The 24,392-nt window shown below is 43.3% G+C and overlaps 1 protein-coding gene across 5 annotated transcripts in view; it reads right to left on the minus strand.

Moving 5' to 3' along the window:
- The window catches only part of INTS2 (integrator complex subunit 2), a 79,541-nt gene that overhangs the window by 50,175 nt on the left and 4,974 nt on the right, over nt 1–24,392 (minus strand). Inside the window, exons 1-5 of one of the 5 annotated variants that reach the window (XM_032162882.2) lie at nt 12,743–13,075; nt 11,428–11,738; nt 10,031–10,169; nt 6,512–6,614; nt 4,030–4,143 (exon numbers count right to left, since the gene is read on the minus strand). In XM_032162882.2, coding sequence (XP_032018773.1) covers nt 4,030–4,143; nt 6,512–6,614; nt 10,031–10,169; nt 11,428–11,720 — 649 coding nt within the window. In that variant the 5' untranslated portion in view covers nt 11,721–11,738; nt 12,743–13,075. Of the gene's footprint in view, nt 1–4,029; nt 4,144–6,511; nt 6,615–10,030; nt 10,170–11,427; nt 11,910–12,742; nt 13,076–24,392 lie in introns of those variants that run through there. The other 4 variants (XM_032162883.2, XM_032162884.2, XM_032162886.2 and 1 more) reach the window with 4 other exon arrangements.

Genomic DNA, 24,392 nt, shown 5'->3' on the forward strand with positions numbered 1-24,392 from the left:
GTACTTGGGAGGCTGATGTAGGAGAATCGCTTAAATCCAGGAGGCAGAGGCTGCAGTGAGCTGAGATTGCGCCACTGCACTCCAGCCTGGGAAACAGAGTGAAACTCTGTCTCAAAAAAAAAAAAAGGCCGGGCACAGTGGCTCACGCCTGCAATCCCAGCACTTTGGGAGGCCGAGACAGGTGGATAACGAGGTCAGGAGATCAAGACCATCCTGGCTAACACGGTGAAACCCCGTCTCTATTAAAATATATATGTATATACAAAAAATTAGCTGGGCATGGTGGAGGGCACCTGTAGTCCCAGCTACTCGGGAGGCTGAGGCAAGAGAATGGCTGAATCCAGGAGGCAGAGCTTGCAGTAAGCCAAGATTGCGTCACTGCACTCCAGCCTGGGCAACAGAGCAAGACTCCATCTCAAAAAAAACAAAGAAATCATATAAGACACAAACGAATGGAAAAACATTCCAGGCTCATGGATTGGAAGAATCATTATCTTTAAAATGGCCATATTGCCCAAAGCAATTTACAGATTCAACACTCTTCATATCAAACTACCAACATGATTTTCCACAAAATTAGAAACTTTAGGATACTAAAGTTCACACAGCAAAAAAGAGCCTGAATAGCCAAAGCAATCCTAACAAAAAGAACAAAGCCAGAAGCATCACATTATCTAACTTCAAACTACACTACAGGGCTACAGTAACCAAAACAACACGGCACTGGTATAAAAACAGACACACAGGCCAGGCACGGTGGCTCACGCCTGTAATCCCAGCACTTTGGCAGGCTGAGGCGGGCAGATCACGAGGTCAGGAGATCGAGACCATCCTGGCTAACACAGTGAAACCCCATCTCTACTAAAAATACAAAAAATTAGCCAGGTGTGGTGGCGGGTGCCTGTAGTCCCAGCTACTCAGGAGGCTGAGGCAGGAGAATGGCGTGAACCCGGCAGGCCGAGCTGCAGTGAGCCAAGATGGCGCCCCTGAACTCCAGTCTGAGTAACAGAGTGAGACTCTGTCTCAAAAAATAAATAAATAAAAATAATAATAAAAATAAACAGACATATAGACCAATGCAACAGAATAGAAAACCCAGAAATAAAGCCACACACCTACAATCATCTGATCTTCAACAAAGCTAACAAAAATAAATGACAGGGAAAGGACTCCCTATTTAACAAATGGTGTTGGGATGGCTGGCTAGCCATATGCAGAAGAATGAAACCAGACCCTATCTTTTATCATATACAAAAATTAACTCAAGTTGAATTAAAGATTTAGATGTAAAACCTCAAACTATAAAAATCCTAGAAGAAACACTAGGAAATACCATTCTGGACACTGGCCTTGGCAAAGAATTTATAACCAAGTCCTCAAAAGCAATTGCAATGAAAACAAAAATTGACAAGTGTGACCTATTTAAATTAAAGATATTCTGCACGGAAAAGAAACTATCAACAGAGCAAACAATCTACAGAATGGAAGAAAATATTGACAAAAATGCATCTGACAAAGGCCTAATACACAGAATCTATAAGGACATAATTCAACAAGCAAAAAACCACCCCATTAAAAGTGAGGAAAGAACACGAACAGATACTTCTCAAAAGAAGACATACAAGCAACCAAAAAACATGAAAAAAATGCTCCATATCACTAATCATCAGAGAAACACAAATCAGAACAATCATGAAATGCCATCTCACACCAGTGAGAACGGCTACAAAAAAGTCAAAAAATAATAGGTGCTAGCGAGGCTGTGGAGAAAAAAGAACACTTACACATTGTTGGTGGGAATGTAAATTAGTTCAGCCACTGTGGAAAGCAGTTTGGAGATTTCTCGAAGAACTTAAAACAGAACTACCATTCGACCCAGCAATCTCACTGCTGGATATATACTCAAAGGACAACAAATTGTTCTACCAAAGACACATGCGCTTGTATGTTCATCCCAATACTATTCACAATAGCAAAGACATGGAATCAACCCAGGTGCCCATCAACAGTGGATTAAATAAAATGTACATATATACCATGAAATACTATGCAGCCATTAAAAAGAATGAAATCATGTCCTTTGCTGCAACAAGGATGAAGCTGGAAGTCACCCCATCCTAGGCAAATTAACACAGAAACAGAAAACCAAATACCACATGTTCTCACTATAAGTGGGAGCTAAACACTGGGTACACATGGACATAAAGGTGGGAACAACGGACACTGGGACTACCAGTGGGGAGAAAGAAAGGGGACAAGAGCTGAGAAACAACCTATTGGGTACTATGCTCATAACCTAGGTGACGGGATCATTCAAACTCCAAACCTCAGTGTCATACAATATACCCATGTAACAAACCTGCACATGTACCCCCCTGAATCTAAAATAAAACTTGGAATTTTTTTAAAAAGAAAAATTAAAACAAAGGTGACAACAAATTGAATAATATGTAAATAATGTTTAGAAAGGGGGATATAACTATAAATGTGAAAACTAAGAATAAAGAAATCAAATTTGACTTGGGGAAAAAAGTATATTTTATAATGAAAAAAGGCTCAATTCATCATAAAGATATAATCATCCTAAATGCATATAAACCCAACAAAAGAGCTTTGAAATACATGAAGGAAAAACTGACAGAACAAAAAGAAGAAACAGGCAAATCCACAATTATGTCTGGAGACATCAAAACTCCTCTCTCAGTAATTGATAGAACAAGTTGACAAAAAATCGGCAATGACACAGTTTACAAAGAGCTTTTACATGTCATTTGATATTCAATAAATCTCTTAAAAAAGTCAGGGAACTATTACACTATCAATATCTCCATTTTACAGATGAGAAGTATTTTGGTTTGTTTGTTTGTTTGTTTAAGACACAGTCTCACTCTGTTGCCCAGGCTGGAGTGCAGTGGCACATATCGGCTCGCTGCAACTTCCACCTCACAGATTGAAGCAATTCTCCTGTCTCAGCCTCCTGAGTAGCTGAGATTACAGGCATCCACCACCACGCCCAGCGAATTTTTGTATTTTTAGTAGAGACGGGGTTTCACTATGTTGGCCAGGCTGGTCTCGAACTCCTGGCCTGAAATGATGCACCCACCTCGGCCTCCCCAAGTGCTGGGATTACAGGCATGAGCCACCGTGCCCAGCCAGATGAGAAGTATTTTGATAGAGCTCACACAATAAGTGAATGACAAAATCAGGAATTATAACTGCAGTGCTTTTTCCTCCCAGGCTCCTAATTCACAAACTACCTTGCTCAACAAAATGTTTTTATTTTTATATCACTCATACCCAAACAACAACCTTCAATCACTGTAAGTTTTAAATAGAGGTAAAAAAATGCAGTCGATTTTTCTCAATTTCTACTTTATACTTCTCTGTAAACTGACAGCAGTAGGGCTAAAAAATAAAAAACAAAGGTCTGATTCCTAGCATTTCTCATTATACATATCCCATATTGCTCTCTTGATATTTCACAGATACATGTATCTTCTTCGATCCCTGATTATAGATATTATATCTTCTAGTTCCTTGGGGGTGTTTTTTGGTTTTTTTTTTTTTTTTTTTTTTGAGACGGAGTCTCGCCCTGTCACCCAGGCCAGAGTGCAGTGGCGTGATCTTGGCTCAGTGCAACCTCCACCTCCCAGGTTCAAGCGATTCTTGTGCCTCAGCCTCCCCAGTAGCTGGGACTACAGGCGCCCACCACCACATCCAGCTAATTTTTGTATTTTTAGTAGAGATGGGGTTTCACCATATTGGCCAGGCTGGTCTCAAACTTCTGACCTTGTGATCTGCCTGCCTTGGCCTCCCAAAGTGCTGGGATTACAGGTGTGAGCCACTGCGCCCAGCCTGATCTTTAAACTCAATACAATTTGTGAACTCAGTATTTCTTAATACATACTAACAAACTTTCAAAAGATAAAATCTCAAAATCCCATTAATGTTTCTTCTTAGGTCAAAAAAATAGGCCCTGTACATGTCCAAGCAAATCTTTTCAATATCCCATATTAGAATCATATTTACCTTCATTAAAACTATCAGGAACATTGGCCACCAAGAGACACAAGAACCAGGCACCATTTCTAACATGTAGCAAAGCTTCAGCTACATCAACTATAGGGAGCAAGGAAGGGAGCTCTACAAGAAAACAAAGTCAGTGTTAGTCTTTGTTAACAGGTGCACTCCACCACACCCAGCTAATTTTTTTTATTTTTTGTGGAGACTGAATCTCACTGTGTTGCCCAGGTAGGTCTCAAACTTTGGCCTCAAGCGATCCTCCAGCCTCAGCCTCCCAAAGTGCTAAGATTACAAGCATAAGCCACCATGCCTGGCCCCAGTGTTAAAGAGTGATATTTCTTTTTTTTTTTTTTCTCTGAGACAGGGTCTTGCTCTGTTACCCAGGCTAGAGTGCAGTGGTGTGATTATAGCTCACTGCAGCCTCAACCTCCTGGGCTCGAGCAATCCCCCTGCCTCAGCCTCCTTAACTCCTAGAATTACAGGCGTGAGCCACCATGCCCAGCCAAAAGTGACATTTCATTGTATTATTAAATATCTTTTGACATTTCACAAATTCATCTAAAATAAAGTACTTTCCTTTCATAGTCTAGAACTAAGCTGTCCAGTAGGATACCCACCAGCAACATAAGGATACTTAAAAACAGTTCAGTTCCTCAATCACACTAGCCACATTTCAAGTCATCCATAGCCACAAAGAACACTGGACAGCACAGCATAGAACAGTACAGGAAACTTTATTTTATAGAACTGGTTTAAAGAGTTATTTTTACAAAAATCTTATTTGCTTTTTTTTTTTTTTGTGACGAAGTCTCGCTCTTGTCCCCCAGGCTGGAGTGCAATGGCGCAATCTCGGCTCACTGCAACCTCCGCCTCCGGAGTTCAAGCGTTTCTCCTGCCTCAGCCGCCCGAGTACCTGGGATTATAGATGGCTGCCACCGCACTAGGCTAATTTTTGTATTTTTAGTAGAGACAGGGTTTCACCATGTTGACCAGGCTGGTCTCGAACTCCTGACCTCAGGTGATCCACCCACCTCGGCCTCCCAAAGTGCTGGGATTACAGGCGTGAGCCACCGCGCCTGGCCTATACTTTTTTTTTTTTTTTTTTTTAAGAAAAGGTCTCAGCCGGGTGCAGTGGTTTATGCCTATAATCCCAGCACTTTGGGAAGCTGAGGCAGGCGGATCACAAGGTTAAGAATTTGAGACCAGCCTGGCCAACATGGTGAAACCTCATCGCTACTAAAAATGCAAAATTAGCTGGGCATGGTGGCGCATGCCTGTAATCCCAGCTACTCGGGAGGCTAAGGCAGGAGAATCGCTTGAACCCCAGAGGTGCAGGTTGCAGTGAGCCGAGATCACGCCACTGCACTCCAGCCTGGGTGACAGAGTGAGACTCCATCTCAAAAAAAAAAAAAAAAGACAAGGTCTCACTCTGGACAGAGTGCAATGGCACAATCGGCTCACTACAGCCTCAATCTCCCAGGCTCAAGCCATCCTCCTGCCTCAGCTTCCCATGCAGCTGGGACTACAGGTATACACCACCACACCAGGCTACTTTTTTTCATTTTAGTAGAGACAAAGTCTCACTATGTTGCCCAGGCTGGTCTTGAACTCTTGAGCTCAAATGATCCTCCTGCCTCGGCCTCCCAAACTGCTGAGATTACAGGCATGAGCGACAGCCTTCTTTACATTTTTCTGTCCTCTTTTATTTCTATGGTTCACACCTATTATATACAATCTGGAAAATACAAAAAGGTACAAAGAAGAAAATTAAAATCTGCCCTAATCCCATCATTCAAAGTTAATATAAAATGATTTCTTTTTTTTTTTTTTTATTCTACTTTAGGTTTTAGGGTACATGTGCACAATGTGCAGGTTTGTTACATGTGTATCCATGTGCCATGTTGTTTTGCTGCACCCATTAACTCATCATTTAGCATAAGGTGAAAATGTTTTCACAGGCCTGTAGTCCCAGCTACTCAGAAGGCTGAAGTGGGAGGATCCCTTGAGTCCAGGAATTCAAGCCTGCAGTGGGCTACAATCCTGCCACTGTACTCCAGCCTGAGCAACAGAGCAAGACTCTGTCTCTAAAAAAAAAATAAGTATTTTATTTTAATTCACCAAGGGTATTCTTGGTTTAACTTTTATGTTCTTGCTTTAACTTTTAACAAAACTGGGATTATATTCTACTTAACACTTTGCCCTTCGCTTTCTTCACTTAACATATTGTAAACATTTTCCAAAATCATTAACAAGCATTAAAGTCATTAAATCAAAGATACCATGTTAATGTCTGCATAATACGTCACACTATGAAAATAATATAATTTACTTAATCATTGTCCAACTATTAGTCACTTTTGACTTAAACTCACATAACATGTTTGTTATATGATCCCTAAAATAACACAGCATACCAGGCTAAGAAGTTACACAGTATCATTTAACAAGAAACTATATATGAAATCCATCTTAGCACTCAGTACAGTACCTGCTTGTAAAATACAAAGTACATCTGCAGCTTCCTCCAAATATACTGGACTCTCAAAAAGTTCAGAAGACTTGAAAAAAAATTCTCCGTTGGACTCAGATACCTTAAAAAAGAAAAAAAAAAGATATAAATTCTATTAATTTCAGATAATTAAATCCCTATTTTTATAATTATTTCTTGAGCTCACAGATTATGTATCTTAATGTATCACTAATATAACACAGCAGAATATGCAGTATTTGATCAATTTCAACCAATTTAACCACACACAGCAGTCATGTTAATTATTATTCAGATATAGCAGTGTCAATCTCAAGAACTGATTTCTATCTAAATATTTGGAGACAACTGGAATTAAAGGATAAGGCAAGCCAAAGAAATGAACTACAAATGCAGCCTACATAAACTGCTTTAAAAAAGCCAAGAACAGTCAGTTTAACAAATATAAATTCATGGCCCGGTGCAGTGGCTCACGCCTGTAATCCCAGCACTCTGGGAGGCCAAGGTGGGTGGATCAACTGAGGTCAGGAGTTCGAGACCAGCCTGGCCAACATGGTGAAACCCTGTCTCTACTAGAAATACAAAAATTAGCTGAGCATCGTAGCCATCTGTAATCTTAGCTACTCAGGAGGCTGAGGCAGAAGAATCGCTTGAACCCGGGAGGTGGAGGCTGCAGTGAGCCGAGACAGCACCACTGCACTTCAGACTGGCAGACAGAATGAGACTACGTCTCAAAAAAAAAAAAAAGAAAAGAAAAAAGAAAACAAACAAATACATATACACATATATATATATGTAATAAATTCATGTTCAATTCTGAATAAACTGTTGGAAAAACAAAGAATTAAAGTTTAGACAACAAAATCTACTAAGTTTTTTGAAAATTTCCCACAATAGTTTCATAACCATATTTCCCATATAATGAAGAGTGCCAAACTAAAAAATTGGAAATCTCCCAGAGGAGAAAGGTCATTTATTTATTAGAGCCACCAAGTGAGGTATTAAGGAATAGATGAAGGAAAACTCTTGGCTGAAATTTAAAAGTATCAAAATAGGCTGGGCATGGTGGCTCATGCCTGTAATCTCAGCACTTTGGGAGGCTGAGGTGGGAGGATCACCTGAGGTCAGGAGTTCGAGACCAGCCTGGCCAACATGGTGAAACCCCGTCTCTACTAAAAATACAAAAATTAGCAGGCATGGTGGCGGGTGCCTGTAATTCTAACTACTCAGGAGGCTGAGGCAGGAGAATCGCTTTAACCCAGGAGCAAAGGTTGCAGTGAGTGAGATCACGCCATTGCACTCCAACCTGGGCAATAAGAGCAAAACTCTGTCTCAAAAAAACAAACAAACAAAAATAAATAAAAGTATCAAAATAGTAAAAAAGAGAAGGAAATTATAATTGGTGATGGAAATTTTAGAAAAATTTTTAACATACCTTAAAAACTATCTAAAACTCGGCCGGGCGCGGTGGCTCACGCCTGTAATCCCAGCACTTTGGGAGGCCACAGCAGGCGGATCACGAGATCAGGAGATCGAGACCATCCTGGCTAACACGGTGAAACCCCGTCTTTACTAAACATACAAAATATTAGCCAGGCGTCGTGGTGGGCGCCTGTAGTCCCAGCTACTTGGGAGGCTGAGACAGGAGAATGGTGTGAACCCAGGAGGCGGAGCTTGCAGTGAGCCGAGACTGTGCCACTGCACTCCAGCCTGGGTGACAGAGTGAGACTTCGTCTCAAAAAAAAAAAAAAAAAAAAAAAAAAAAAAAAAAAAAAAACTATCTAAAACTCACTACAATCCTCTCTACCAGTATTTTCTATGGAAACAGAATTTAGTCCTTTTTGTCCACAATTTATAAAACTAAACTTTATTTACTATAAATTAACTGACTCCTCAAAATTATAGCAGTAAATAAACATAAAGATCTAATTTAGTAGGTTTTTGTGGTTGTTGTTGTTGTTTTTGAGGCAGTTTTACTCTCGCTGCCTAGGCTGGAGTGCAATGGCACAATCTCAGCTCACCACAACCTCCGCCTCCCAGGTTCAAGCAATTCTTTTACAGGCATGCGCCACCACTCCTGGCTAATTTTGTATTTTTTAGTAGAAACGGGGTTTCTCCATGTTAGTTAGGTTGGTCTTGAACTACCGACGTCAGGTGATCCGCCCACCTCGGCCTCCGAAAGTGCTGGGATTACAGGCGTGCGCCACCACGCCCAGCTAATTTAGTTATTTATATGATAGACCTATGACATTCAAAAATGTTAAATTCAGAGTTTCAATTAACCATAATTACCCAAAGGTCTATCACCTAAGTAATCTATAATTTTGCAAAGAAGATAACTTGAATAGCTTTCATTAGTGTAAAGAAGCACTTTGGTCATTTAGTGATTGAGACTAGCCAATCATCCTACGTTCAATTCAGCATTGATACTCCCCTCTACTGTCATATATGAGACTGTTACTGCTTATCCAGTGTCTAAATGAATCACATACATTTTTCAGTTATTCACATTCAGTTATTGAAAATGTTACTTCATTACACTTTATGGGAGAAATTTTATCCCATAAAGGTATTATCCGCTAATAAATTTGATAATCTGTACAAGCCTTGAGATAAATCCCTTTCTAAATGTCAAGAAGCCACTGTGTATGGATTCCATAAGGAAAAAAATCCCTCTGATAGAAAATGCAGAACAAATGAGAGAAAATGATAATTAGAGAAGGCCTTTAAGGCAGACTTATAATATCCTTTCAGGCTTTGAAAGGAAAACAAATATATAGAAATAAAAGTAGAGGGCTGGGTGTGGTGGCTCACACCTGTAATCCCAGCACTTTGGGAGGCCGAGGCAGGTGGATCACGAGGTCAGGAGATCGAGACCATCCTGGCTAACACGGTGAAACCCCGTCTCTACTAAAAATACAAAAAATTAGCCGGGCGTGGTTGCAGGCGCCTGTAGTCCCAGCTACTCGGGAGGTTGAGGCAGGAGAATGGCGTGAACCTGGGAGGTGGAGCTTGCAGTGAGCCAAGATAGCGCCACTGCACTCCGGCCTGGGCGAAAGAGCGAGACTCTTTCTCAAAAAAAAAAAAAAAGTAGAGAAGGCCGGGCACGGTGACCCATGCCTGTAATCCCAACATTTTGGGAGGCTGAGGCTGGTGGATCACCTGAGTTCAGGAGTTCGAGACCAGCCTGGCCGGCCTGGTCAACATGGTGAAACCCCATCTCTACTAAAAATACAAAAAATTAGCCGGGCGTGGTGGCAGGCACCTGTAATCCCAGCTATTCAGGAAGGTGAGGCAGGAGAACTGCTTGAATCTGGGAGGCAGAGATTACAGTGAGCCGAGATCACGTCACTACATTCCAGCCTGGGCAATAAGAATGAAACTCCGTCTCCAAAAAAAAAGAACAAAATAAGAGTAGAGAATTCAACCTGCCTGACTTCTTGTCTCTTTTTCTGTCTACCTCCCTATACATAGACATCAAATCATGCACACTTTGAGCTGTGGTTAAAAGAAATGCACCTTGTTCATAATTGCCAACAGTTCACTAAGCACAAGACGCAATCGACGAGGTGAATCACTGTGTTCAAACTCTAACGTCAGTCCATGCTGAAGCTGTGATACCAGGATGCTCTCTCCACTGCCTCCTCCAAGTTTATGCCTAATGAAGTACAAACACGTAACACAATTATGAGAACACTGATATGGAAATAATTGCATAAAAATTATCTTTTATTGAAATAAGCTACAAAAGGATGTATAAAGTGTTCTAAAATGTTCTGTTACTTCTGAAATGCTACTTAGTTTGCCTATGTATTTCAGGGATTCACATCCTACATATAATAAATACTCCACCACATAGGCCGGGCATGGTGGCTCACGCCGGTAATCCCAGTACTTTGGGAGGCCGAGCCGGGAGGATCACAAGGTTGGGAGTTCGAGACCAGCCTGGCCAATATGGTGAAACCTTGTCTCCACTAATAATACAAAAAAGCCAGGCATGGTGGCGCGTGCCTGTAGTCCCAGCTACTCGGGAGACTGAGACAGAAAAATCACTTGAACCCAGGAGGTGGAGGTTGCAGTGAGCTGAGATCACACCACCGCACTCCAGCCTGGGCAACAGGGTAAGACTTGGTCTAAAAAAAATAAAAATAAAAATAGATAAATAAATAAATACTCTACCACAACTGACAATTAACACTCACTTCCACTAATGGTGGCTTGCTACTAGATTCACAATGGGCAGGGAAGGACATAGATCTGCCCAGAATCTTTGGGAATATCTAAGCTTTAAAAGCCTCCCAAGAGGCTGGGCCCAGTGGCTCACACTTGTAATCCCAGCACTTTGGGAGGCCAAGGCAGGTGGATTACCTGAGGTCAGGAGTTCGAGACCAGCCTGGCCAACATGATGAAACCCCGTCTCTACTAAAAATACAAAAAATTAGCCGGGCATGGTGGCAGGTGCCTGTAATCCCAGCTACTCGGGAGGCTGAGGCAGGAGGATCGCTTGAACCCGGGAGGCTGAGGTTGCAGTGAGCCAAGATCACGCCATTGCACTCCAGCCTGGGCAACAAGAGCGAAACTCTGTCTCAAAAAAGAAAAAAAAAAAAAAGGCCTCCCAAGTGATTCCAATAAATCCCTCTAATTTAGGGGAAGTTACCCTACCTACTTCCCACTGAAAGTAATTGGCCTAATGAGTTTAGCCCACATACAACAGCACATTGCCAAATTTCTCTAGATAACATTTTATAACATGGAAGTCAAAAGATTCTGGAATTGTAACTATAAATAGAAAAGACCTAAGTAAAATGCTTTCCAGAATTTAGATTCTCATTCTCTTTTCTGGAGAGCTCTGAAAAATATCTGATTCCCTATTCTTTGTCAAATCCAAATCCACATGTAATATAACATAACATTACCTAAGCTGCTGTTCTTTGCTGGCATCTTGTTCTAAAGCATGAAAGTCCACGGACAACAATGCAACAATGGAGTTGACAGCTTCCACTCCAGAAAGAAGGCGAAGGATGAGTTTCTTATCCTGAGCCCAGCTTTGGCTCTGGTCAGCAGGTGCACAAAGTGCCATCCGTACTAAGCAGGGCAGGAGAAGTCTTAATTCTGGATCACTTAAAGATGCCAGGCGAACAACATCCACCTTCTGCATTGCCTCAAAGGCAAAAGGGCTGACAAACTGAAGACTTGTACATTCAGTCATTATTACTGTTTGTTGATCCTAATGGTAAAAATACAAATGAAAGTAGGAGTTTAACTTCCACATGTATGAACACCCAACTTTCTAAAAACCCTGAAAAATGTGGTGTATCTTTAATAGGTGCCTATGTTGGCAATGTTCCTGGCACAATCAAGACGAGGCTTCTCTGTCTCCCTAGGTTTATACTGTCACCTGGAAAATGGGAAAGAAAACAGAGTATATTAATGTCTCTTCCAGCCTCAGGAATCTTCTGCTCTAATACTCATATTTTACAAAGAAGGAATATGAAGCCCAGAGAGATGAAGTAACACGCCCAAAGCAGTATTACTCGTTAGAGGCACAATCCAAGGCTGAATCCTCATCTGCTAAAATCCCAGTCCAAGACTTTCTCCACTGTTATCAGTCATATGAGCTCCACAAAATGTAAACAAAAGTAAATGAACAGTCATAGGTAAGTGCTTTCTTTCATACCCCGATAGTTTCACATGCCTACCCCGATATACATCAAGAACTATTGGGCTTCTCTTTCTCACCCTCCATGAGTCGGTGGAAAAACTAGCAAATCATTGGGCAGAAGCAATGCCAGATTCAACGCTCCGGAGGCCACAACACTATCCTATGTCTCCTGTGTTACCGGGTAAAAAGCAGATGTATGGGTGCTATGTGAGAGAGAAAGACGCGTCTCATTAACGCACTTTTCTGTCTCCAGGAATCATCCAAGGCACAAAAAGTAAAGAAACAAAAAGGCAGTGAGCAGGCAGCCAAAGCAGTCCCCTCTCAAGGCCGACCGACTAGCAGCAGCGTGGGTAAAAGTCGTGGGTAAAAACTGCTTTGCTTTCAGGGAGGGGCTGCTCTTTTAACAGAGGGGCGGGCTGACTGGAGCAGAGGAGCCAAGACCTGTGTGCTCCTCCGTCTCGCCCCGGGCGCAACTAGAACCGACAAGTCTCTCAGGCTGAGCAAAGTCTGGCCAGGCTCCGACACGGACCTAGGAACGCGCTGAGGCCAGAGAAGCGGACGCTTCATACCTTAAGATCTACCCTCCAGCCTCACGGAACCCCACACGGACTCCGCGTCCTAGAGGCGGGACGCGGCAGAAATCGAGAGCGCGGTCCGAAGTTGGGCCTAGGCGATAATCCGGAACCCCAAACCCTAGTTGTGCCTCGAGTCGACTCGGGCACTAAGAACTCAGACGCCGGGACCAACCGGGTTGTCGATACAAAGTGGGGAGGATGGGGGCACCACACAAAGGCAGAACCGGGACTGCAGGAACGGAAAAGCGGGAGACTTTTTCAACCTGCACCCAGCACCTTCATTCATCCCCAGCGTCTGACTCCCGTCGGCCACCGTACTGGTCTGAGAGGAAGGGTGGCTGCGAGAGGAAAGGCAGAGACGTCGGCGCCAATGCAACTGTGCGCGTGCGCGGCCCCGCCCCTTTCTCCGCTCTATTTGCGCTCCCCTACTTCCTCGCCAAAAATTTAGAAATGTGATTCTGGTAGGCTCTGTTTTCCAGAGCTTACCAGCTCCTTCCTTTTAGACAAGCCACTGAGCCCCTCAGAACTTAAATTTCATCATCACAGGATTGCCATGGCATTCAAATGGCATAACGTATGTTAAAATTGTTCCCACTATTCTTTGACATTAGTGGTACCAAACTGTACTCTTTAAATCTCTGCCTGTGCCTTCCCAGAACCAAAATTCTAGAATCCCAGGATTTGTAGGAGAATTTTAAAAGTGATCTAACCCCAAACTTTCTTCCGCTCTTGACCTCACACGTCCGCTGTCAGAAGTTAAACACCTTCCTTTCAGGTTCTTAACTTGGGGGACCCATAGAACCTTAGAGAGGCAATGCACGGGGATTCAGGAATTCTCTGGAATCCATTCAGAACTGAGTGCTCGGCACTTCTTCTGGGAAGAGGGTCCAAAACTTTCAACAACTTATCAAAGGAAGTCTGATCACTCAGAAAAGAACCATTAGTCTATATATGAAGAACCGTTAGTCTATGTGTCTTCATACTATTTCTTGTTCCTAGTTCGATCAACGTTTATTTGGCATCTTCTATTTAGCAGATATTGTGCTAGGAGCTGGAAATATAAATATTTTACAAAGATATAGTACTTTATAGCCTCTTTAAAAATAAAGTCAGAGCCGGGCATGGTGGCTCACGCCTGTAATCCCAGCGCTTTGGGAAGCCGAGGCGGGCGGATCACCTGAGGTCAGGAGTTCGAGACCAGCCTGACCAACATGACTAAACCCCAACTCTACAAAAAATATAAAAATTACCCCAGCGTGGTGATGGGCACCTGTAGTCCCAGCTACTTGGGAGGCTGAGACAGGAAAATCACTTGAACCTGGGAAGCAGATGTTTCAGTGAGCAGAGATCGTGCCACTGCACTCCAGCCTGGGCGCAGAGCCAGACTCCATCTCAAAAAATATATATATATATATATATGACTTTCAACATAGATCAGCAAAGGAAGAAAAGAATTGTGTGTTGCAGTGCTTCTCAAAATTTTTCCACCTGACCCACAGTAATACATTTCACATTGTGACCCAGAACAAACATATGTATATATCCACATACAAAAATAAGTGTAAGTGTATAAATTTATATGCTATATAAACATATAAATATATAACATATAAACCCACATTTACATGGAAACAAATATTTTGTATAATAACACACACACTACATGTTTCTACTTCTCTTTAAAAAACTGCTGGTCACACTGCACAGTAAAACTGATTTCACACTCTATTAATGGGTTGCACACTGTACTGTCCTGGCATTTTTAAGCTAATATTTGGGATTTATTTATTGAACACTTACTAGGCACTATAATAAATGCTTTATATATATTATTTGATTCAATCTTGTGAGGTAGGTAATATTATTCGCCTTTTGCAATTGTGGAAATTGAGAGAGGGTAAGCAATTTCATTTCCATGGATGATCATTTCACAGGAAAAGCGTGAAGGCAATGCAAACATTGGTTTGAGGGATGAATAAGAGGAAGATGTGGGTATGAACTAAGTGATTTTAAAGATCCTTTCCAACTCTAATTATGATCCTCTGTTCACTAATGGAGAAACAACATGCAGATTCAGTATCTCCATCTTGATCTATGGAGAAACAGAAAATTACTGAATGAGGTGGCTGCAGTGTCACATAATGAGTGCTGACACTTCCTCCAAGGCCCCCCTCCTTCTCTTCCAGTTCACCAACTTGACCTTGAGTTGCTCAAGCCGGAAACCTAAAAGTCATCCTAGACTCTAGTCTCTCCCCCTTGTATTAATTTAGCAAAAATCTTTATAATCATTGAAACGTTGTAATGTTTGCCAATAAAACTTTTTTTTTTTTTTTGAGACAGAGTCTCGTTCTGTTGCCCAAGCTGGAGTGCAGTGGCACGATCTCGGCTCACTGCAACCTCTGCCTCCCAAGCTGAAGCCATCCTCCCACCTCAGCCTCCTGAGTAGCTAGGACAATAGGTGTGCACCACTAAACTTGGCTAACTTTTTTTTTTTTTTTTTTGAGACAGAGTCTCGCTGTGTCACCCAGGCTGGAGTGCAGTGGTGTGATCTTGGCTCACTGCAACCTCCGCCTCCCAAGGTCAAGCAATTCTCCTGCCTCAGCCTGCTGAGTAGCTGGGATTACAGGCGCCTGCCACAATGCCCGGCTAATTTTTTGTATTTTTAGTAGAGACAGGATTTCACCATGTTGGCCAGGCTGGTCTTGAACTCCTGACCTCAGCTGATCCACCCACCTTGGAGCCTCCCAAAGTGCTGGGATTTCAGGCATGAGTCCCCAAACCCAGCCTCTCTTTTTTTTCTTTTCGAAACAAGTTCTCAAGAAAACAGCGGCAGTGCAGTTGCGCGATCTTGGCTTACTACAGCCTCAACCTCCTGGGCTCAGGTGATCCTCCCACTTCAGCCTCCCAAGTAACTGAGACTATGGTCGTGCATCACCGCAGCTGGCTAATTTTTCTATTTTTTTTGTAGAGACAGGGTTTCATTATGTGACCAGGCTGGTCTTGAACTCCTGGACTCAAGCCATCCGTCCCCCCTCAGTCCACCAAAGTGCTAGGATTACAGGTGCAAGCCACTGCACCTGGCTTGACTAGCTTACTTTTATTCTTCTACTTTATTTTTCAATCAGACTGGAGGAAGAGAGAAACAGAGTAATGAAAAAAAGAGAAAAACAGAAAAACACATTAGAATATCTATTATGTTTCATGTATACTAGTTGCTTAATGTAGGTTGCAGAGTAATTGAGCTTCCAGCAGTTGGAAGACCTAGCTATACAAAGGTGAGGACCAATGTCCTTTAGAAAGTCATAGAATTCCAGCAGCACAAGGATCTCAGAAGACATCTAGCTCCATTTTGCTCAACATGATGCTCTTTATAGTGTGACTATTTTATCTCGTAAGATGTCTTTCAGGAGGGCATGATGGCTCATGCCTGTAATCCCAGCACTTTGGGAGGCCGAGGCGGGTGGATCACAAGGTCAGGAGTTCTAGACCAGCCTGGCCAATATGATGAAACCCTATCTCTACTAAAAATACAAAAATTAGTTGGGTGTGGTGGCGTGCGCCTGTAGTCCCAGCTGCTTGGGAGGCTGAGGCAGGAGAATCACTTGAACCCGGGAGGCGGAGTTTGCATTGAGCTGAGATTGTGCCACTGCACTATAGCCTGGGCAACAGAGTGAGACTCCATCTCAAAAAATATATATATTCTTTCATGTTCCAGCCTGTCAAGATCTTTGACTCTTTTACACTGGCTATCTGTTTTAGCTTAGCAGATCATATCTTCATTAATATTACGGATAAAACGTTGAATAGAATTGGGTCCAGCCAAGACTTCCAGTTCAGCATTAGAGACATCCCTCCAGGTTGACATAGCTCCACCAATCAAGGCTCAAGTATGAGACTGTTTTATAAATCAGCCCAACTACTAAAACACTACTCTGCTTTGGGATAAAGTTCAATTTCCTTAGGATGGAACTAAAAAGACAGATCGATTGATTATATTTTTTTGAGACAGAGTCTCGCTCTGTCACCCAGGATGGAGGGCAGTGGCTCAATCTTGGCTCACTGCAACCTCCACCTCCCGGGTTCAAGCAATTCTCCTGCCTCAACCTCCCGAGTAGCTGGGATTACAGGTGCCCGCCACCATGCCCAACTAAATGTTTTTGTATTTTTAGTAGAAACGGGGTTTCACCATGTTGGCCGGGCTGGTCTCAGTCTCCTGACCTCAAGTGATCTGCATGGCTTGGCCTCCCAAAGTGCTGAGATTACAGGTGTGAGCCACTGTGCCAAGCCCTAAGACAGATTTTTTTGAGATGGATCTCTCTGTCACCCAGGCTTGATCATGGCATAATCACTCACGCAAGCGATTCTCCTGCCTCAGCCTCCTGCGTAGCTGGGATAACAGGCACCCACCACCACGCCTGGCTAAATTTTTGGGGGTATTTTCAGTAGAGATGGGGTTTCACCATGTTGGCCAGGCTGGTCTCGAACTCTTGACCTCAGGTGATTTGCCCACCTTAGCCTCCCAAAGTGCTGAGATTACAGGCGTGAGCCACTGCGCCTGACCCAAAAACAGATTTTTATGGTCTGACTTAAAAACTCTAGCTTGGACTCCTGCCATATCCCACCATGGTATCATTTTAGTCAGTTCGAACTGCTTATGTCTCAAATCTTTCTCGATATTCTTGGACCTTCTCATCACAGTTGCTCCTGTCTAGAACGCTTTTCATTCTCTTTCTTAATGCAAACTCCTAAGTGTCCTTTAAGTCTCACCTCCAGTGTTCCCTTGCTAAGAGACCTTTCCCTGACAAACCACCTACCCTTTCACTAATCAGGTATCCCTATTCTATGCTCTCAAGGCACCTTGTGCTTCTTTCAGCTATACTACTTAACACATTATATTGTAATTGTTAGAACTTCTCTGTCTTTCCCACTAGAAAGTATTTTGAGAGGGCCGGGCGCGGTGGTTCACACCTGTAATCCTAGCACTTTGGGAGGCCGAGATGGGTGGATAACAAGGTCAGGAGATCAAGACCATCCTGGCTAACACGGTGAAACCCCGTCTCTACTAAAAATACAAAAAATTAGCTGGGCGAGGTGGCGGGCGCCTGTAGTCCCAGCTACTCAGGAGGCTGAGGCAGGAGAATGGCATGAACCTGGGAGGCGGAGCTTGCAGTGAGCTGAGATCGCGCCACTGCGCTCCAGCCTGGGCGACAGAGCGAGACTCCGTCTCAAAAGAAAAAAAAAAAAAAGAAAGTATTTTGAGAGCAGGGACCATATTTTAGTTCCTTGCCGAAGGCACAGTACGACACTTAACATTGCTTTGTTGAATTAATGATTCATATGCATAAAGATACCATAATGCCTAGTTTGCAAATATTCTCCCGTTCTGCAGGTTGCCTGTTTACTCTGTTGGTAGTTTCTTTTGCTGTGCAGAAGCTCTTAAGTTTAATTAGATCCCATTTGTCAATTTTTGCTTTTGTTACAATTGGTTTCGGTGTTCCTACGTCCAGAATGGTATTGCCTAGGTTGCGTTCCAGGATTTTTACAATTTTGGGGTTTACATTTAAGTCTTTAATCCACCTTGAGCTGATTTTTTATATGGTGTAAGGAATGGGTCCAGCTTCAATCTTCTGCATAGGACTACCCAATTATCCCAGCACCATTTATTGAATAGGGAGTCTTTTCCCCATTGCTTATTTTTGTCAGCTTTGTTAAAGATCAGATGGTTGTAGATGTGTGCCCTTTTTTCTGGGCTCTCTGTTCTGTTCCATTGGTCTATATGGCTGTCTTTGTACCAGTACCATGCTATTTTGGTTACTGTAGCCCCGTAGCATAGTTCGAAGTCGGGTAACATGATGCCTCCAGCTTTGTTCTTTTTGCTTAGGATTACCTCAGCTATTCAGGCGCTTTTTTGGTTCTATACAAATTTTACAATAGCTTTTTCTAGTTCTGTGAAGAATGTCATTGGTAGTTTGATAGGAATAGCACTGAATCTGTAAATTGCTTTGGAAAGTATGGCTATTTTAATGATATTGATTCTTCCTATCCATCAGCATGGGATGTTTTTCCATTTGTGTCTTCTGTGACTTCTGACAAATGGGTAACATCCGGCATCTATAAGAAACTTAAAAAAAATGTAGAAGAGAAAGACAGCCCCGGCCAGGCACGGTGGCTCATGGCTGTAATCCCAGCACTTTGGGAGGCCAAGGCGGGCGGATCACCTGAGGTCTAGAGTTCAAGACCAGCCTGACCAACATGGAGAAATCCTGTCTCTACTAAAAATACAAAATTAGCTGGGTATAGTGGCGCATGCCTGTAATTCCAGCTACTCAGGAGACTGAGGCAGGAAAATCGCTTGAACCCGGGAGGGGGAGGTTGTGGTGAGCCAAGATTGTGCCATTGCACTCCAGCCTGGGCAACAAGAGTGAAACTCCACCAAAGAAAAAGACAGCCCCATTAAAAAGTGGGCAAAGAGGCCGGGCACTGTGGCTCACACCTGTAACCCCAGCACTTTGGGAGGTCAAGGCAGGCGGATCACAAGGTCAGCAGTTTGACACAAGCCTGGCCAACATGGTGAAACCCCGTCTCTACTAAAAATACAAAAAAAAAAAAAAAAATAGCATGGTGGCGAGGCCTGTAATCCCAGCTACTCAGGAGGTTGAGGCAGGAGAATTGCTTGAACCCGGGAGGCGGAGGTTGCAGTGAGCCAAGATCACGCCACTGCACTCCACCCTGGGTGACAGAGTGAGACTCCGTCTCAAAAAAAAAAGTGGGCAAAGAACATAAACAGCCGCTTTTCGAAAGAAGACATACAGGCGGCCCAGAAGCACATGAAAAACAGGTAAATATCTCTGAGCATTAGAGAAATGCAAATCAAAACCACAGTGAGATATCTCACACCAGTCAGAATGAGTATTTTTAAAAAGTCAAAAAAATAGTGCTCGCTTTGGCAGCACATATACTACAATTAGAACCATACAAAGAAGATTATCAAATTGTTTTTTTTGAGACGGAGTCTCGCTCTGTCGCCCAGGCTGGAGTGCAGTGGCGCGATCTCGGCTCACTGCAAGCTCCGCCTCCCGGGTTCATGCCATTCTCCTGCCTCAGCCTCCTGAGTAGCTGGGACTACAGGCGCCTGCACCACGCCCGGCTAATTTTTTGTATTTTTAGTAGAGACGGGGTTTCACCATGTTGGCCAGGATGGTCTCGATCTTCTGACCTCGTGATCCGCCCGCCTCGGCCTCCCAAAGTGCTGGGAGTCCAGGCGTGAGCCACCGCGCCCGGCCTTTTTTTTTTTTTTTTTTGAGATGGAGTCTCGCTCTGTCGCCCAGGCTGGAGTGCAGTGGCACAATCTCTGCTCGCTGCAACCTCCACCTCCCAGTTTCAAGCAATTCTTCTGCCTCAGCCTCCTGAGTAGCTGGGATTACAGGCGCTCGCTACCATGCCCGGCCAATTTTTTTTGTATCTTTAGTAAAGACAGGGTTTCACCATGTTGGCCAGGCTGGTCTCGAACTCCCAGTGACCCACCCGCCTTGGCTTCCCAAAGTGCTGGGATTAGAGGCATGAGCCACCGTGCCCGGTTGCAATTTTTTTTTTTTAATGCCAAAGAAGAACAGATGCTGGCAAGGTTGCAGAGAAAAGGCAACACACACTGTTGGTAGAAGTATAAATTAGTTCAACAATGTGAAAAGTAGTGTGGCAATTCCTCAAAGAGCTCAAAAAACCATTTGACCCATCAATGCCATTACTGGTTATATATCCAGAGGAATATAAACCATTCTACCATAAAGACACACGCACGTGAATGTTCATTGCAGCACAATTCACAGTAGCAAAGACATAGAATTAATCTAAATGCCCACCAATGACAGATTGGGTAAAGAAAATGTGTACATATATACCATGGAATACTGTGCAGCCATAAAAAAGAATGAGATCATGTCTTCTGCAGGAACGTGGATGGAGCTGGAGGCTGTTATCCTTAGTAAGCTAATGCAGGAACAGAACACCAAATACCACGTGTTCTCACTTAAAAGTGGCAGCTGAATGATGAGAGCTCATGGACACAAAGAAGGGAACAACAGACAATAGGGTCTACTTGAGGGTGGAGGGTGGGGGTGGAAGGAGGGTAGGGAGAAGAAAAAGTAACTATTGGAAACTAGGTTTAATACCTGGGTGATGAAATAATCTGTACAACAAACCCCCATGACACAAGTTTACTTATATAACAAACCTTCACATGTACCTCTAAACCTAAAAGTTAAAAAAAAAAGATACCATGGAATTTTACTAAATAACCTGCTGAATGTTCAATCTCATAATTAGTTTATCAATACTGTCAAAATAAAAGTATTTCTAGTAGAGACGGGTTTCACCGTGGTCTTGATCTCCTGACCTCGTGATCCGCCCGTCTCGGCCTCCCAAAGTGCTGGGATTACAAGCGTGAGCCGCCGCGCCCAGCAGAAAGGAGGTAAATCTGAATAGATCTAAATAATTTTTTTTTTTGAGTCTCGGTCTGTCGCCCAGGCTGGAGTGCAGTGGCTCAATCTTGGCTCACTGCAACCTCCAGCTCCTGGGTACAAGCGATTCCCTTGTCATAGCTTCCTGAATAGCTGGGACTACAGGTGCCTGCCACCATGCCCGGCTAAATGTTTTTGTATTTTTAGTAGAGTCGGGGTTTCACCGTGTCGGCCAGGCTGGTCTTGAACTCCTGACCTCAAGTGATCCTCCCGCCTTGGCCTCCCAAATTGCTGGGATTACAGGCATGAGCCACTGAGTCCAGTCAAGTCTAAATACTTTTTGTATCTTACCCATTCTTACTCTTACTGGAATATATTTAAAAGTCCTTTTTGTTACATTTAATTATCCACCTACTATGTTCACATATTTCCAAGTAGACATTCTCTTGTAAACCTTAGTTTATTCTGAATTTGGCTCTTCTAGAGAGCATAAGTATTAAACAATCATCTCTCACACTTTTATAAATTTTTTTTGAGACAGGGTCTCACTCCATCGCCCAGGCTGGAGTGCAGTTGCACGATCATGGCTCAGTACACCCTCGACTTTCTAGGCTCGAGTGATGCTCCCACCTCAGCCTCCCCGAGTAACTGGGGCTACAGGTGTGCACCACCACACTCAGCTAGTATTTTATAATTTTCAAAATTTTTGCAATTTCCTTTGAGGTTCACAAAGCTGATTAGAAAGATATAGTTATCATGTTCATTTACAAATGAACAACTTGTGACTTCAAGAGGTTAAGTGTTTTGCCCGAGTTCACAAATGTGGCAAACCTAAGAACTGAGGAATCCTAATCCAATGATCCTAAACTACTTTTTTTTTTTGAGACGGAGTCTCGCTCTGTCGCCCAGGCTGGAGCGCAGTGGCGCAATCTCGGCTCACTGCAAGCTCCGCCTCCTGGGTTCACGCCATTCTCCTGCCTCAGCCTCTCCGAGTAGCTGGGACTACAGGCGCCCGCCACCACGCCCGGCTAATTTTTTTGTATTTTTTAGTAGAGACGGGGTTTCACCGTGTTCTCGATCTCCTGACCTCGTGATCCACCCGCCTCGGCCTCCCAAAGTGCTGGGATTACAAGAATGAGCCACCGCGCCCGGCCCAATCCTAAACTACTTCTAATGTTAAAACGAGTCCAAAGTAGTTAGAATTTTGTAACTTCATTAGAAGTATCTGCAAAACACACTTCAGCAAAGTTCTGTAGTTTGAGGTGTTTTATCACAAAAACTCAATTCAAAAATATTCAAGTTGGCCAGGCACAGTGGCTCACACCTGTAATCCCAGCACCTTGGGAGGCCAAGATGGGAGGACTGCTTGAGGCCAGGAGTCCAAGACCAGCCTGGGCAACATGGCGAGACCTCCATCTCCTGCTACCACACATACCTGTAGTTCTGACTGCTTGAGCCCAGGAGGCTGAGGTTAGAGTGAACCATGAGGGTGCCACTGCACCCCAGCCTGGGTGACAGAGGGAGACCCTGTCTCTCAAAAAAATTTTTTTAAATATTTAAATACCTTACTCCAATGCTGGGCGTTGTGTTGGACTCTGGAGATACAATGATGAGCAAAATAGATCTAATTTCTGCCCTCATAGAGTTGTCTGGTGAAGATAAATAATCATACAATTGGCCGAGTGTGGTGGCTCACGCCTGTAATCCCAGCACTTTGGGAGGCTGAGGCAGGTGGATCATCTGAGATCAGAAGTTTGGGACCAGTCTGGCCAACATGGTGAAACCCCGTCTCTACTAAAAATACAAAAAAATTAGCAGGGAGTGGTGACAGGCGCCTGTAATCACAGCTACTCAGGGAGGCTGAGCCAGGAGAATTGCTTGAACTCGGGAGGTGGAGGTTGCAGTGAGCCAAGATCGTGCCATTGCACTCCAGCCTGGGCGACGAGTGAAATTGTCTCAAAAATAAATAAAATAAAAATCATACAATTGTAAACTATGAAAAACACTACAGGCCAAGCACAGGTGGCTCACGCCTGTAATCCCAGCACTTAGGCTGAGGCGGGCAGATCACCTGAGGGCAGGAGTTCAAGACCAGCCTGGCCAACATGGCCAAACCCCATCTCTACTAAAATACAAAAAGTTAGCTGGGTGTGGCACCGTGTGCCTAGTCCCAGCTACTAGGGAGGCTGAAGCAGGATAACTGCTTGAACCCGGGAGGCGGAGGTTGCAGTGAGCAGAGATCGCACCACTGCACTCCAGCCTGGGCAACAGAGTGAGACTGTCTCAAAAAGAAAAAAAAAAAAAAAAACTACAAAGGCTCCATCTAGAGTATTACAATAAGAGTGTGTAACAAGGGAGCCTGATCTGAAGCAAGGGTGTATGTGGAAATCAGACGGAGGTTTAAGGCAAAAAAATACCCATGGGGCTTTCAAGGAACTCAAATGACTAAAAAGCAAGGAGGAAAACAGAGAGGCCAATTTTGAGACTGTATTCATCTTTAGAGCAAGAAGCAGCTACTAAAGGTTTTCAGCTACCAAGGACCACAGTGAGTGTAGAGATCAGATGGGAGTACCTGTCTACTGCAATGGTCCACTCAGATAAGGCAGTTTTATCTAATGTTATACAGCAATGGATAATGCTAATTGAGACTAAGATCAGGACAGCAGAAATAGAAATGAACATATTTGATAGTACACAAGACTGATAGTTTTTGATGAATGGTTACAAGGAAGAGTTTATGGTTTGCACAACAGGATAGATGGTAGTGTCATGCACAGTGACAAGGGACAAGTGGTTGTTCTCTAGGGACCAAGTAGCTTTTGTTGAAGATAATTGTTGGTTTTACTGGTAAGATATGCTCCAAACAAAAAGAAAATGACAAAACCAAGACTTAAACTCACACATTCTGAATGCAAGTCTGTAAGACATTATATGGCTTGGATACGTGGCATGATTTAAATTTATCACTTTGATTTTTTTTCTCTATAGTAGGTAGGAGCAAAATAAGGAAGTCTTTAAAGCATCAGCCTTTAAATTTTTTTTTTTTTTTTTTTTTTTTGAGACAGTATCTTCTCACTCTGTCACCAAGGCTGGAGTGCAGTGGCATGATCGCAGCTCACTGCAACCTCGCCTCCTGGGTTCAAGCGATTCTCCTGCCTCAGCCTCCCGAGTAGCTGAGATTACAGGTA

Source organism: Hylobates moloch, unplaced genomic scaffold (genome assembly GCF_009828535.3).
Source record: "Hylobates moloch isolate HMO894 unplaced genomic scaffold, HMol_V3 SCAFFOLD_10, whole genome shotgun sequence".
In the NCBI taxonomy this organism is placed as follows: Eukaryota; Metazoa; Chordata; class Mammalia; order Primates; family Hylobatidae; genus Hylobates; species Hylobates moloch.